At 41.3% G+C, this 16,283-nt stretch overlaps 2 protein-coding genes across 2 annotated transcripts in view; one reads left to right on the top strand and one right to left on the bottom strand.

The window, feature by feature from the left end:
- Positions 1-5,392, bottom strand: part of traf3ip1 (TNF receptor-associated factor 3 interacting protein 1) — a 37,156-nt gene extending 31,764 nt beyond the window's left edge. Inside the window, exons 1-2 of the mRNA XM_039015048.1 lie at positions 5,171-5,392; positions 2,448-2,516 (exon numbers count right to left, since the gene is read on the bottom strand). Of these exons, the coding sequence (XP_038870976.1) occupies positions 2,448-2,516; positions 5,171-5,293 (192 nt within the window). The 5' untranslated portion in view covers positions 5,294-5,392. The remainder of the gene's footprint in view (positions 1-2,447; positions 2,517-5,170) is intronic.
- A 4,266-nt stretch (positions 5,393-9,658) lies between these two features.
- agr1 (anterior gradient 1) lies at positions 9,659-16,078 on the top strand. The gene is made up of 7 exons (XM_039014207.1): positions 9,659-9,758; positions 9,999-10,062; positions 14,046-14,098; positions 14,361-14,437; positions 14,643-14,706; positions 15,279-15,362; positions 16,029-16,078. The coding sequence occupies exons 1-7, from the start codon at positions 9,662-9,664 to the stop codon at positions 16,076-16,078; spliced, it is 489 nt and encodes a 162-aa protein (XP_038870135.1). The 5' UTR covers positions 9,659-9,661.
- Positions 16,079-16,283: the final 205 nt, after the last annotated feature.

The raw sequence follows: 16,283 nt of genomic DNA, 5'->3' as shown, positions 1-16,283 counted from the left end.
ATTCAAATCTTTCCTTAACATTATAATTATTTCATAACACTGATGACGGATCAGCTCCTAGAGAGAAAGCATTCTAATGCTTACCCAATAAAAATGCAATAAAATCACAGATTTGGCACATCATTGCGCACGTCAGGCTACACATCATGAAATATATTGAGACAAATTCCAGACAATAGCCTACAAATGAGCAAATAGAACTCAATTGATTGAACATGAAATGTATTTCAATACTGTTTATATTTTAATGTAGCCATCCTGGTTTTCAGTTGAAGCATATTTTTTTTTTATATGTCGCTTGTTTGCATCAACTGCAAAGACATTGGCAACTTTGTATTTCTAGGCAACTTTGTGCTGAAGTTATCGGCGGTCAGAGAGAGATGGATAAACCGCGTGTTCATTTGTTTAGCGGAGATCTTGTGTGTATAAAGTGCTTCTAACGACACACGTTGGTGTTCTACGGGAGATCTGAGGCAGGCGTTAGATTACGAGCGTCCTGGTCCTGGCCAATTACCGGGATTAAAAATTCCATGACCGCAACAGCCCTACTACAGCCCTTTTCTCAAGTGCGCCCTCCATTGATATCATTGTACACAAGACGACTGGAGAGTTCATGCAGACGTGTGTGTGTGTGAAACCGAACAATACGAAGTACCCCTTTTCACCACGTGCTCGAGGGAAATCTCAACCTTTTCTAGTTACACACCGACGCACAATGGAACTAAGGGTGTTACACTGTACAGACAGCCCATTCCAAAACGGTGTCCTCGTCTGTCATCTGTTCCCAGAAAGGCACAGTTGAGACGCCAACCTAAGCTCCATGCCAACAGTGTAACATTACGCTGGCCACTAAAGTAACCTGGGCTTAGTGATAACTGATATCAAGCAGGGTGCTCTGTTATCACTGTCCAGCCCCCGAGCTCTCCAGAACCTGGATGTCAGAACACAGCTGAGATTTAAAGGCCCGAGAGAAAGAGCAGTGGACGAGCCAGAGCCAAGAGTGTCTCTTTCATAGAATTAGGAATAAGAATACTAGAACAGACATGAACATTCTTAAGACGAATAAAAGGTCAGCCATTTTGGTCAGGGAGTTGGTCAACCATGGTTTGCCAGTGCTGTGATAAGAGAGTGTAAAATTATTAATTTGAAGAATTTATCTGCCCTGGACGTTTGTTAGCTAGCTAACCAGAAAGTTTTATTTCCGTAAATGTTTCTAAATAACTGCCAATACGCCATCATTTCATTCGAACAATGCAGTTAATCCACAGCCATACACTGGCTGAAATCAGTTGACGATAGGACTTAGACAAGCTGTAAATGCAACTATTTAAAAAAATATATATATAATAGCACGCACAGCTTTCGCTTAGCTGACACGTACTACAACAATATTACATTTCTCCATTGTGCTCACCAGAGATGTGGTACATTGTAAACAAGTCTAGTTGTTAGGTCGCTAACTTGTGTTTAGTTTTTTTGTCAGCGCAACCGTTTTTTTAAAAGACTGGTTTATGGAATGAGTTTGGCTGTGGATCTGTTTCATGTGAGGCTTGGATGACGAATTTATCTTTTACAATAAAAGGTGAAATTGAGAAATAAAGTTGAGAAGACCTTTATTTCCCATCAGTACAAAACATTGTTTAGATGTTTTTCAGACAACAATGCTGTTTAGAAGGGTTTGTTGCATCATACGTCATGTTTACTGTTCAAATCACGTATTTGGTATGCTGCAGGACCACTCAACCACACACATATGTGATCGTACATGTTAAAGGGTTTTAATTGTCTTTGCCAGCTCAACCCATTACAGGTGGTCTCTCTGAAACTGATGTCAGGTGAGTTTGGGGGACGAGGCCACCCTATTGGTTTACAGTCTCCTGCTCTCTTGTGTGAGAAAATGGGTTGTCTCGCAAACACTCTCCCCGATACTTATCCGAGGTCAGCCAGTGGTCTGATAACACACAGCAGTTCGGTGTTACGCCACCACTCTGATAAGGCCCAAGTCACAGCCCACTGGCCACTCTAGGATATATAGCTACACGAGCGTAACCCATGACAGCCCCGTGTCATCATGTCGTGTCATGGCTGGATGTTTTTCACACCCAGGCAGGTTGCTGGAAGTGACACACACACACAGAGAAGGGTGGGCAGAAGCACACTTAAACCCAGTAAGATGATATCTATTCACCCAGTGTTAAAAAGCCCCCAGCTGATTCATTACCAGCTCACAGAGCAATCACTGTATGGGATCGGCCTAAGCGCTAGGCTATGTATCATTTATTTCATAATAACTGTGCAATAGACAATAATAACTCACTAGATCTGTCACACTGGAGTATAACAATTAGGCCAAAGTAACATATTCATAGGCAGGGGGCCTATTGCAACAATCTGTTCTGGAGTTTCACAAATGGCCTCCAAGTGATCAAATGGAGGAAATGTCTTACCTTCACATTGTCTGACTTCATCTCTGTCTCTACATAGAGTCCCTTCATGAAGCCAGTGGTCCGGATCACCTGTAGGAGAGAGGATAGAATGCATTGCAGGGATTGACTTAAGGGTTGGTCTATTGTCAGGGGCAAGTGAACTGAGCAGTCAGGCAAGTTGCGCCTGCTCTCAAGTTGCCCCAGGTTATTTTTTTTAAACTCATATCCAGAAACCCTCTTCCTGGTTGGTTCATCCCCATTGTTTAAGTGAAAGATGGCCAATTTATGGCAGCCGAACAAGTGGAGCCTGCTCAGTGGTTGCCCCATTATGATTTTAAAGACAATTCCAGTAGCCTAACACAGGGGCTATTTTTTTCTTTTTCTTTACTGCTACACTCAGAAGTGTCAGTTTTGGTCAACACAGCAGAGCGCTAGCCACTAGGCCTATGTCCTAGTTCAACAAGCAGGAGGCAACTTTAATACAATTAGCTTAACTTAGATTCAGTGGGGGAAAACACTTGGATAAAATCAGTACAATGGAGTCACGCTTGCTAACACACTTAATCAAATATGTATGAGCATATACTGAAAGGTGAAACAAACTGAACTGAAGGAGGAGTTAGAAAGAGACAACAGACTACCTATTGAATGGGGTTAAAGAGTGTACTCAACTCACCTGCTTGTGGGTACAGCACGTGGCCAAAAGCAACTAACCCTGAATTACCTAAGACCTCACACTGGCTCAGAGAGTGGGTTGTGTCCAGGTGATGTAGTTTTGTAAAGGCTGCTCTGCCTGGATTTTCTTTGCTGAGCCTGGTATAGCCTGTGGCACAGACCCAGCAACTAGCAAACCCTCTACCAGGGAAGCCTTTTCGGTCATTCCAGGGTTCTCCCCAAAGAATGTAAAACAAATATATATTGAATTTCTTTATTTTATTTATTTACAAACACTGAATTACTCTTGCCTGGCCCTCAAACCCGAGACTACAGCTTAGGACACGAACAAGTACAACAAGTCCTGCTACAACTTCTGCAGAGCCATCAAACAAGCAGAAGGACAATGTGACAGACTCAGAGCTAGAAAATTAAATATATATACACACACACACACACACACACACACACACACACACACACACACACACACACACACACACACACACACACACACACACACACACACACACACACACACACAGTTGAAGTCGGAAGTTTGTAGCAGGACTTGTTGTACTTGCCAAATACATTTAAACTCAGATTTTCCCAATTCCTGACATTTAATCCAAGTTAAAATTCCCTGTCTTAGGTCAGTTAAAATCCCCACTTTATTTTAAGAATGTGAAATGTCAGAATAATAGTGGAGTGATTATTTCCACATTCTTAGTGGGTCAGAAGTTTACATACACTCAATTAGTGTTTGGTAGAATTGTCTTTAACTTGTTTAACTTGGGTCAAACATTTCGGTTAGCCTTCCACAAGCTTCCCACAATAAGTTGGGTGAATTTTGGCCCATTCATCCTGACAGAGCTGGTGTAACTGAGTCAGGTTTGTAGGCCTCCTTGCTCGCACACGCCTTTTCTGTTCTGCCCACACATTTCCTATAGAATTGAGGTCAGGGCTTTGTGATGGCCACTCCAATACCTTGACTTTGTTGTCCTTAAGCCATTTTGACAACTTTGGAAGTATGCTTGGGGTCATTGTCCATTTGGAAGATCCATTTGCAACCAAGCTTTAACATCCTGACTGATGTCTTGACATGTTGCTTCAATATCTCCACATCATTTTCCTCCCTCATGATGCCATCTATTTTGTGAAGTGCATCAGTCCCTCCTGCAGCAAAGCACCCCCACAACATGATGCCACCCCCGTGCTTCACGGTTGGGATGGTGTTCTTCGGCTTGCAAGCTTCCCCCTTTTTCCTCCAAACATAACGATGGCCATTATGGCCAAACAGTTCTATTTTTGATTCATCAGACCAGAGGACATTTCTCCAAAAACTACGATCTTTGTCCTAATGTGCAGTTGCAAACCGTAGTCTGGCTTTTTTATGGCGGTTTTGGAGCAGTGGCTTCTTCCTTCATTTCAACATGCTCATATTATTGTATAACCCCTGAACATGTCATGTTGTCATTCCTGTCTTGATGAGTTTGTTTGTTAATCTGAGTCCACCTGTGTCATTTTGGTGCCATTTTGGAAAAAGGCTTTGCCATTGACTTATCTCCTGTGAACGTTTGACCCAGAATTCAGACACACAAATTGTAATGTCTCATCAATGGTAAGGCCTACTGACATGAAGCAAAGTGCACTATGCTTCTGACTGTATGGTGTATCATTTGGTATGTTCATCTCTAAAAGTTGTTTATTTGACCCCCCTAGCACCATACCTTAAGGAAAGGAGGTTCTATTCCAAACATTCCAAATCGACTGTCACCTAGAATAGAAGTTTAGGCCTCATTTCATAACACCCTCACAACACTTGTCCTGTGACAAAACGACATAACAGTTAGATGGCTAAAGTGAGAAAGTGCAGTGGCAGATATCATTTGTATAATGAAGGAAATATTTTCAACTCCTTCATGAGTAAATAGCCAGCTAACATTAGCTAAACCCGCTAGCTAGTTTTTACAGGGGCTAATGTTAGCTAGATATAAAAATCCCCCAAAACCCATATAAACTATGTAGCTAGCTACCTCTGTAACTGGTAACGTAAATAGCTAACGTTAGCCAGTAAAATAACCGCTCACCTCACTGAATATGTCGTGCAGGTATCGAAACGGCGGTTTGGTGAGCAGTTTTTCAGTAAGCGGCGGTTTCTTTATCACTTTCCCCAAAGTGTCTTGGGTCTTTTTGGCCACTGACGCGTTCATAGCAGCTGTTGGAATGATAATTTCCCCAAAGCTATTGATAAAAATAGGAAAAAGACTGTTTTTCTACCAGCTCTCCTGTCGCTATGTCAATAGCTTCCAATCCCACAATGCATTATTCATCTGAAATGCGCCTGCGCCAAGTGTTCACGGTTGTCAAGCACCGTTGGCTGAGTATAGCAACAACTAACAATGCAGTAAAATAACTTGACCAAAACAATGCAAATGTCATGGAAACGCGTGGGGAAATATGCTGTCGGCGAAAGATCCTGAATCTCCCCATTGCCCCAGAGCAAAATTAGACTACGTTTAGGCTATTTGTATATGTGTATTTCACAATGTTGAGGTACAAATCAGATATAATGCTTGTATGGATGTCAACCCCAATAACCTGTATGTTCATGTAATCTTCACCAATCAACTGCATTACAGTTAAAAACGACTTCAATTGACTAAGTACAGCACACAAAATCACACAGTAACTTTTTCACTAAACCTAATCAGTGTTTCATCTAGAAATACCTTTCGTATGAAGTAATTGCCTTTCAAAACGCAATGCTCACAATACTTTTCATATGATTCTCTTCTCATTTGTTTAAATACATTTGACCATCACTTAATTCAACTGTGCTTTATTGGTTAGTCACTTAACCATTTGGTAAACCTATAGATTTTAAACTGGCTTGTCTACTATGGATTTTATGTGTTTGTAAAGTATATACATCTAAATCACTTGTATGATACATGATAACCATACATAATGACTACTCAAATGGGTGTGTGAACACTTGCAATTTCAACATGGAGCAGGATAGACAGCAAGGGAGAGTAAGAAATCAAAGAGCTCGTGGACAAGGAGCCCGTCAGAGAGGTGGGCAATGGGCCCCGTCAAAGAGTTCAAAGAGGTGGGCATGGGCACCGTCAAAGAGGTGGACATCAGAGAGAGGGAGGCAGACGGCAGGGAACTGTTGTGTCTAATGAAGTCTGGGCCATCGTCATTGACCATGTGGTAAGCAGAGACCTTAGCATGGCAGAGGCTGCCAGATTAGTTCACCCCAATCTGAACATCATGACAACATTTCTCCAAGAAAACCAGTAAGTCTGCAGGATATGCACTATGCTTTACCATTACATTTACAGTAAATTACATTTTGTAATGCATATAAATTCACTTTTTTTTTTTACACTATTCTTACAGTATGATCTATTGACAGTATACTCTGTTCTACCCTCAGAATTGACAGAAGACCCCATGGTGGTGGCCTTGGCCATGTGCTGACCAACCAGCAGGAGTGTAAAGTGGTGGAAATGGTGAGGGCCAGGAATGACATACGGCTGTCCGAAATAAAGCAGGCCATCGAGGAGAACGATGACAGCTTGCCAATGTGGCATCCAACAGCCTAACAACAATCACCTGCTTTTTGAAGAGGCACCAGGTATCTATGAAACATATTTACCTGGTGCCTTTTGAGAGAAACAACGACCGGATGAAACAACTACGGGCTGAGTATGTTCAGGTACAGCACTATATACTGTATTACTGTTACTATTTGATGCACATGCTACTTCACAATATCATATTGGAACTATACTGCAAAAATAACTAACCAAAATATATTTTTAGAGGGTGACGGTGCTTGATGCTGCTGTGAACCATCACAAGTATATCTTTGTTGATGAAGCGGGCTTCAACCTGGCCAAAACTCGGCAACTGTGGGCGGAACCTCATTGGCCAACGGCGACCGTCCAAGTGCCTGGACAATGTGGGGGAAACATCTCCATGTGCTCTGCTATCTCTGAAGATGGTGTGGTAGGACACAGGCCATTACTTGGATCCTACAACGCTGCACACCTCATTGGGTATTCTCAATGAAATTGAGCAGGCCTGTCAAGGTGAAGGGGTCACCTATGTCATTGTGTGGGACAATGTCAGGTTCCACCATGCAGAGGTGGTTCAGGCATGGTTTTGAGCCCATCCCCGATTCGTGACCCTATACCTGACCCCATACTCCCCTTTCCTCAACCATATTGAGGAATTTTTTACAGCATGGCGGTGGAAGGTGTACGATAACCATCCCCATGAGCGTGACACCCTCCTTCGGGCCATGGATGAGGCCCGTGACATCATCAATGTAGACCAATGTCAAGCTTTGATTCGCCATTCCAAAAGTTTTTTACAGATTTTTTTGCCAAATGATCAAAACAGGCTTGATGCAAATGCTAAACGTTATGTTTTATTTTCATTCATTTCATTTGTTTAATTTAATTTCTTACATTTGATTACAAACAGTACACCTATGTTTTTTTGCATGAATGGGTTTTGGGGGATGTCTTCACTGATCACATCTTTGATTACACATTGGATAGATATTATGGAATTTATAGATTTTCTGTCAATTTTGTTGGGTTACGTAAGTCTATTGCCTAATGTGAAAACTGTGTAATCTACTGTAATTTACAGTACTGTAGCATTGTACTTTCAGAACTTTTAAGGGCAATTTGAAACGCGTATCTTGCATTGTTTGCTATTGGATTAAATTAACTGGTAGTTAAAACGACTAAATTGAAAAGATCCCATTATGTTGTTTTGGTGATTAAACTAATGTTCTCATTACATTTCACAATAAACATATATATTTGAATCAATGGTTGTGTGGTGAGAGATGTTAACAATCCAAATGTGACCAGTTTGGAGTTTCCAACTAAGAGTTGTGAAAATGTACCACGTACGAGTTTCTGTAAGACAGATTTTCAGGATTCTGTTTGAGACACTCAAGGTGTGGGTTGATGGTCACTAGACTTGAAGCTGAATGTTATGGATTATTCTCATATCTGTGGATAATGATTGACGCCAGACAGAAGGTTCATGGACCGAGGACACACTGATTATTCACTGTTGTATTTTAGTAATGACATTCTGTGGACACGTGTGATTCTGTAGCAGCTGACAAAGTCACAGACTTTTGTTTTGACTTCCTTACGACCCTATTGGTCTGGTGTTTACAGAACTTTTGGTGCTGTCTGATTAGGATAAAGGGCCTGTCTCCAAGAAGCCAGTTAGACATTTTATCTTCTTCTGTACTGGGTTGTGTATCCCTGTTGCAAATTGTAATAAATTGGATAGATTTTTGATTGACTTTAGCAACAACTTATCTCCTTTTGTGAAATTCCTATTACAGTGTATTTGTGCGTTACATTTCATTTGCTTTGTTTCGTGTAATGCCAATCCCATACCTGTTTGGTAAGTTCTGTTGTCTATAAAAAGACCGGAAAATCAAAACCAAGTTACTGTCAGCTTGGACATAGGCTCCAGACACTCCTCGTACGCCTGTGCAATAGGTAAGATATTTATATTATTGAAAAACATTCCTCAGTTGAAACCTGTACTATTGTTATGTTCACTTGATGCAGCATTTGAATAATCTGGGTAGCGTATACGCCTATCGGTGTCAACATTCAGTAATGTTAAAACCTTCATTTTCCCCTGGCCATTTGGCCAAAGAAGAAGCAGATTGACAACGAAATAAACGGTTTGAAGTTGTGAATAAATTAACATTATCTACGCTAACTCTAAAATATAGTATACCAGTACAGGATTTTGTTTTAGCATTTAAAAACACTCTAGTCTAATATACCTGTGTCATTATCAGGAAAAGGAATACTTTAAGGAAATGGGAAACTTAAACAAACAAGTTTGGTCTGTTTCAGTAGGCCTATACAGTAGTACTATTCATTAGGCAATTGTGTAGAAATAGCAAAATAAAAGCCATGTTTTTTTCGACAGGGTCCCTTTTTAATGGTACTTCACTTTTATATGGTCAAGAGTGATAGACAATATACACAGGTGTTAGATTGTTATGTGCCCATTCACTGTGCCATTTAGGCTTTAAGTATTCTAGCACATACATCATTGTAATTAAACCGGTCAATCCTGTTCTGACACACAGCCTGCAAAGTCTTCATTCATTGCTCCATTGTCAGATCCAAAATCAGGATCCTTGGCATGCAGAAATGATTTTGAGGTCTAGGCATCAAGGGTGTGTGAGCGAATTCCGAGACAGATAGTCTAACATAGTTGAGTATGGTCTTCACCACCCTATCATAAGGAAGGTTTACTTTCATTGTGACTGACTGGTAAAATAAATGTAAACTGGCCAGTGCACCTGAGATTTGGTGCAAGGTTCCGAGATTATTGAGAAGTTGGCTTTTGCATAGGGCATTGTAGTTGAGAATCTGACCACCACTTTTGGTAACGATTTTGATGAGATTTTCTTTTGCATAGGGTCCCATGTAAAAAAATTAAAGTTTAACAGTTAGACTTGACTGCCTCCTCCTCCCTCTCTCTCCCCACTCTTAGAACTGGTGAACGCCATGTATCGGTGGTCTCTCTTTGCCTTGCTCTTTGTCACCTGCATGGAAGTGTCCATACAGAAGAAAACAAAGCAAGGCCCTCAAACTCTCTCAAGAGGTAAGACTTAACATATCTAACCTCCATTGGACTTTACTACTAAAAACAGATCCTCATCCCCATTACATTAACACCAAATTAAATCAATCTGGTCCAATCTGGTCATTTGTAGCTCAGTTGGGTTCCATCCCCTTACCAACCATAAAATGTATGCACGCATGACAGTAAGTCGCATTTAGATAAAAGCATCTGCTAAATGGCGTATATATTTTATTATATAATTTTTTTATTTTGCCTCAGGATGGGGGGATGACATTACTTGGGTCCAGACCTATGAGGAAGCCCTGATGACAATGACAGAAAGGTAAGACAAGATATTAGACAAAATACACAAGACATATCACATTGCAATTGTGTTTTTTGGTTAGTGGCGTACATTTGAAAATTAGAACAATCTTTCAAATGTCTGAGTGAAACATTTTATTATAGCTACACTATATATACAAAAGTATATGGACAACACTTCAAATGAGTGGATTCAGCTATTTCAGCCACACCCGTTGCTGATAGGTGTAAAGAATTAATCAATCAAATGTATTTATAAAGCCCTTTTCACATCAGCCGATGTCACAAAGTGCTTATACAGAAACCCAGCCTAAAACCCCAAACAGCAAGCAATGCAGATGTAGAAGCACGGTGGCTAGGAAAAACTCCCTAGAAAGGCAGGAACCTAGGAAGAAACCTAGAGAGGAACCATGCTCTGAGGGGTTGCCAGTCCTCTACTGGCTGTGCCGGGTAGAGATTATAACAGTACATGGCCAAGATGTTCAAACGTTCATAGATGACCAGCAGGGTCAAATAATAATAATCACAGTGGTTGTAGAGGTCAGCACCTCAGGAGTAAATGTCAGTTGGCTTTTCATAGCCGATCATTCAGAGTTAGAGACAGCAGGTGCGGTAGAGAGAGAGAGAGTCGAAAGCAGCAGTTCCGGGACAAGGTAGCACGTCCGGTGAACAGGTCAGGGTTCCATAGCCGCAGGCAAAACAATTGAAACTGGAGCAGCAGCATGACCAGGGGGACTGGGGACAGCAAGGAGTCATCAGGCCAGGTAGTCCTGAGGCATTAGCCTAGGTCTCAGGTCCTCCGAGAGAAGAGAAAGAGAGAGAGAGAGAGAGAGAGAGAATTAGAGGGAGCATACTTAAATTCACACAGGACACAGGATAAGACAGGATAAATACTCCAGATATAACAGACTGACCCTAGCCCCCGGACACATAACTATTGCAGCATAATTACTGGCAACTGAGACAGGAGGGGTCGGGAGACACTCTGGCCCCATCCAATGATACCCCCGGACAGGGACAACCAGGCAGGATATAACCCCACCCACTATGCCAAAGCACAGCCCCCACACCACTAAAAGTATATCTTCAACCACCAACTTAATATCCTGAGACAAGGCCGAGTATAGCCCACGAAGATCTCCCCACAGCACGAACCCGAGGGGGGCGCCAACCCGGACAGGAAGATCACGTCAGTGACTCAACCCACTCAAGTGACGCACCCCTCTTAGGGACGGCATGGAAGAGCACCACTAAGCCAGTGACTCAGTCCCCGTAATAGGGTTAGAGGCAGAGAACCCCAGTGGAGAGAGGGGAACCGGCCAGGCAGCGACAGCAAGGGTGCCTTTCCGTTCACCTTCACACTCCTGGGCCAGACTACACTCAACCACAGGACCTACAGTGCCTTGCAAAAGTATTCATCCCCCTTGGCGTTTTTCCAATTTTGTTGCATTACAACCTGTAATTTAAATGGATTTTTATTTGTATTTCATGTAACGGACATACACACAATAGTCCAAATTGGTGAAGTGAAATGAAAGTTTCAAAAAATAATAAAAAAAATAAAAACGGAAAAGTGGTGCGTGCATATGTATTCACCCTCTTTGCTATGAAGCCCCTAAATAAGATAAACCTTCAGAAGTCACATAATTAGTTAAATAAAGTCCACCTGTGTGCAATCTGTGTCACATGATCTGTCACATGATCTCAGTATATATACACCTGTTCTGAAAGACCCCAAAGTCTGCAACACCACTAAGCAAGGGGCACCACCAAGTAAGCGGCACCATGAAGACCAAGGAGTTCTCCAAACAGGTCAGGGACAAAACTGTGGAGAAGTACAGATCAGGGTTGGGTTATAAAAAAATATCAGAAACTTTGAACATCCCACAGAGCACCATTAAATCCATTATTAAAAAATGGAAAGAATATGGCACCACAATAAACCTGCCAAGAGAGGACCGCCCACCAAAACTCACGGACCAGGCAAGGAGGGCATTAATCAGACAGGCAACAAAGAGACAACCCTGAAGGAGCTGAAAAGCTCCACAGCAGAGATTAGAGTATCTGTCCATAGGACAACTTTAAGCCGTACACTCCACCTAGCTGGGCTTTACGGGAAGAGTGGCCAGAAAATAGCCATGGGGAAGGCCCTTTCCTGTTTCAACATGACAATGGCCCGGTGCACAAAGTGAGGTCCATACAGAAATGGTTTGTCGAGATCTGTGTGGAAGAACTTGACTGGCCTGCATAGAGCCCTGACCTCAACCCCATTGAACACCTTTGAGATAAATTGGAACGCCGACTGCAAGCCAGGCCTAATCACCCAACATCAGTGCCCGACCTCACAAATGCTCTTGTGGCTGAATGGAAGCAAGTCCCCACAGCAAAGTTCCATCATCTAGTGTAAAGCCTTCCTAGAAGAGTGGAGGCTGTTATAGCAGCAAAGGGGGGACCAACCCCATATTAATGCTCATGATTTTGGAATGAGATGTCAAACGAGCCGGTGTCCACATACTTTTGGTCATGTAGTGTATATTGTACGCAAACATTTTTTTACAATGATATTATTTTATACTAATACAATTACTCAGAGGAAAGAGATTTTGTTTAACAAGTTATAAGAATATATATATATATATATATATATATATATATATATATATATATATATATATATATATATATATATATATATATACAGTACCAGTCAAACGTTTTGACACACCTATTCATTCAAGGATATTTCTTTATTATTATAATTTTTCCTACATTGTAGAATAATAGTAAAGACACCAAAACTTTGAAGTGTGCAAAGCTGTCATCAAGGCAAAGGGTTGCTACTTTGAAGAATCTCAAATAGAAAATATATTTGGATTTGTTTAACACTTTTTTGGTGACTACATGATGCCATTTGTGTTATTTCATAGTTTTGATGTCTTCTCTATTATTCTACAATGTAGAAAATAGTAAAAAATAAAGTAAAATCTGGGAATGAGTAGGTGTGTCCAAACTTTTGATTGGTACTGTATACACTACCGTCCAAAAGTTTGTGGTCACTTACAAATGTCCTTGTTTTTGATAGAAAAGGACATTTTTTGTCCATTAAAATAACATCAAATTGGTCAGAAATCCTCAAGTCCTCAACTGGCAGCTTCATTAAATAGTACCCGCAAAACACCAGTCTCAATGTCAACAGTGAAGCGGCGACTCCGGGATGCTGGCCTTCTATGCAGAGTTCCTCTGTCCAGTGAATGTGTTCTTTTGCCCATCTTAATCTCTTTTTTTTTATTGGCCAGTCTGAGACATGGCTTTTCCTTTGCAACTCTTCCTAGGCCAGCATCCCGGAGTCGCCTCTTCACTGTTGACGTTGAGACTGGCGTTTTGCGGGTACAATTTTATGAAGCTGCCAGTTGAGGACTTGTGAGGTGTCTGTTTCTCAAACTAGACACTCTAATGTACCCTTCCTCTTGCTCAGTTGTGCACCGGGGCCTCCCACTCCTCTTTCTATTCTGGTTAGAGCCAGTTTGCGCTGTTCTGTGAAGGGAGTAGTACACAGAGTTGTATGAGATCTTCAGTTTCTTGGCAATTTCTCACATGGAATAGCCTTCATTTCATATAGTGTATCTGCTTATGTCACAGTCCTATCCTCACAATGATTATGTCACTATGCCCCATTAATTCAATGTCCCCAAAGAAACAAATCAAATTGAAACTGAAATCCTCATATTTACTCAGTGCCTGAATCCCAAATGGCACCCTGTTCCCTACATAGTGCACTACTTTTGACCAGAGTCCTATCAAATGTAGTACACTGAATAGGGACTAGAATACCATTTGGTACTGGCACAATCTATGTGCACTCATATATCCTTAATGACACTCAGGCCTTGGGTTTGGTATATTCCCAGAGACATTATTTGCTTCTCTGTAAGCACATCCACCCACTACCTATTCTGCAGTGGAATATGTTCATCTTTTGACTGTGTCCTCGTGTTCCAACAGTAAGAAGCCTCTGATGGTCATTCATCACATGGAGGATTGTCCTCATAGTCAAGGTGATACTGCTGTACTTTTATACTCACACATTCTTCATCTAACCACAGTGCCCCCCAACCAAGGTCTTTGTTGCCTTACAATTCAAGTCATTCTGGTCTTTTTGTATCAAGATTTTAATTATATTCTAGACATGATCATTTGTAAGGGATTAAATGACAAAGGAATTGCAATACATATACAAATTCCACTTTATGAGGATAAAGTGTTGAAGTTGAAGGTGGGGTTCTCACTAACTGCCATTCTGTCACGGCTCTTTGACAGCTCTGAAGAAGGCGTTTGCTGCTGATAAAGCCGTACAGGAACTTGCCCAAGAGGATTTTGTCATGCTCAATTTGATTGTAATTATCTTTTTAATGCTTTTTCAACATGTACTCATTGGAAGCAATGCAATGATGTGGTTATAACCATATTCCAATCACAGATAAAACATTGAATCATGCATTGAATTATTTCCTTACCTGTAGATACATGTTAGATATTAAATGTTAAGGTGAGATGATATTATAAATGTATATTTTTATGTAATTTGGATATATTTTTCAGCATGAGACTACAGACACCAATCTGGCACCAGATGGCCACTACGTTCCAAGAATTATCTTTGTTGGTGGGTCTCTCTTCTTCTACCATGTCATCTGAGGACATCTCTCAATTAGGAAATGAAACCCCATTCATTCTGAATCCCCAGTGCTTGCCGTGAGATACTTGATGTAACTGTATTCAGTGCCTCATATAACTTTACTTTGAATTAGTAGCCATTAACCAAATAACAATCAGACAACATGCATTTTTGATTCAGGGATCAATGTAATGTATGAGTCGCCGTAGTGTTAGAAATTGAGTAGTATGAATAAAGCATTACAATCTAGTTATTCATGCACCCATAATGATGTGTTCTGGTTGAAAGGAACATGTGGCTGCAGGCATTCTCTAACACCCAACCCTGTCTGGAATGTAGAACTTCTTCTTTGAAGTTATGGCGTAGTGCTCCTCCAAAATTGATAACTGTCTCTGTAACCCCCCCCCCCCCTTACACCCCCCCCCCCTCTCTCACACACACACACACACACACACACACACACACACACACACACACACACACACACACACACACACACACACACACACACACACACACACACACACACACACACACACACACACACCTTTTTTCTACAGATCCATCCATGACTGTGCGTGCTGAGCTTGTTGGGAAGTACAGGAGCCACATGTTCGCCTACAAGCCGAGCGACATCCCGTACTGTGAGTGTACCTCTTCTTCTCTTCATCCCTAATGAGGTCCTATGAGATTCAGTTATCCTCCTGTTACGGGCTTAACACACACACACCCACATCCCCCCCAACTTTTTTCCCCCTTAACACAAACTGACCTTACTTATTAATTAGGTTCTACTCTTTCTTCCTTCTCCTTATCCCCTAACTATTTGGGACAGAGAGTTGGGAGATGCAACCACAAAATAATGAGAATGCTTCATAGTTCTTAGCTGGAGAAAAGGTGGGCGGGTGAGGGGGTGGGTGAATACTATGTATATGAAAGTTTTACTGGAAGAGTGTGTCAAGGTTTTCTGACAAAATTGCTGAAGAAGTAGGAAAGAGTGTGATAAGGGCAAATCCAGGCGTCAGTTGCTCAAATTAAAATCTGAAAAGTGAAAGCATGATTATTATTATTAGTCAAGAAATTAAGCAAATTATTACTGTAATTGCTGGAAGTTTAAAATAATGAATTGTTTGGTCTATCTAGACTACTAACAGAATTTGTAAAGCAAGGTTGGGGTCGGGGCCATTTCAATTCAGTCAATTCTTGAATTGCATTCCCATTCTCTTCATGACTTGAAATGGAATTGACCCCTTCCCTGGTGAATAGATTTTTGCTCAAGCTTCTTGTCTATTGTGCCCCTTTCTCCACAGTGGCCGAGAACATGAAGAAAGCCAAAAATCTACTGCACACTGAACTGTAACCTCACAGCCTTTTCAACACTGTACCCATAATCTACTGGGCTCCTCCCTGTTCCAGAGGGGTTCACTGAGTCTTGGACAGTCTTATGTTTACACAGAATGTATACAATAGATAAATCAATAAAGATGAATGACAGTGTGCACTGAATTTGTTGATCTTCATTGACCCCAAATGCTAAAACAGGAAAAAAAATGTATTTAACTCAG

The sequence above is a fragment of the Salvelinus namaycush genome, chromosome 19 (genome assembly GCF_016432855.1).
Source record: "Salvelinus namaycush isolate Seneca chromosome 19, SaNama_1.0, whole genome shotgun sequence".
In the NCBI taxonomy this organism is placed as follows: Eukaryota; Metazoa; Chordata; class Actinopteri; order Salmoniformes; family Salmonidae; genus Salvelinus; species Salvelinus namaycush.
The sequence above is the reverse complement of the archived record's forward strand: the minus strand, read 5'-3'. Positions and strand labels throughout refer to the sequence as shown.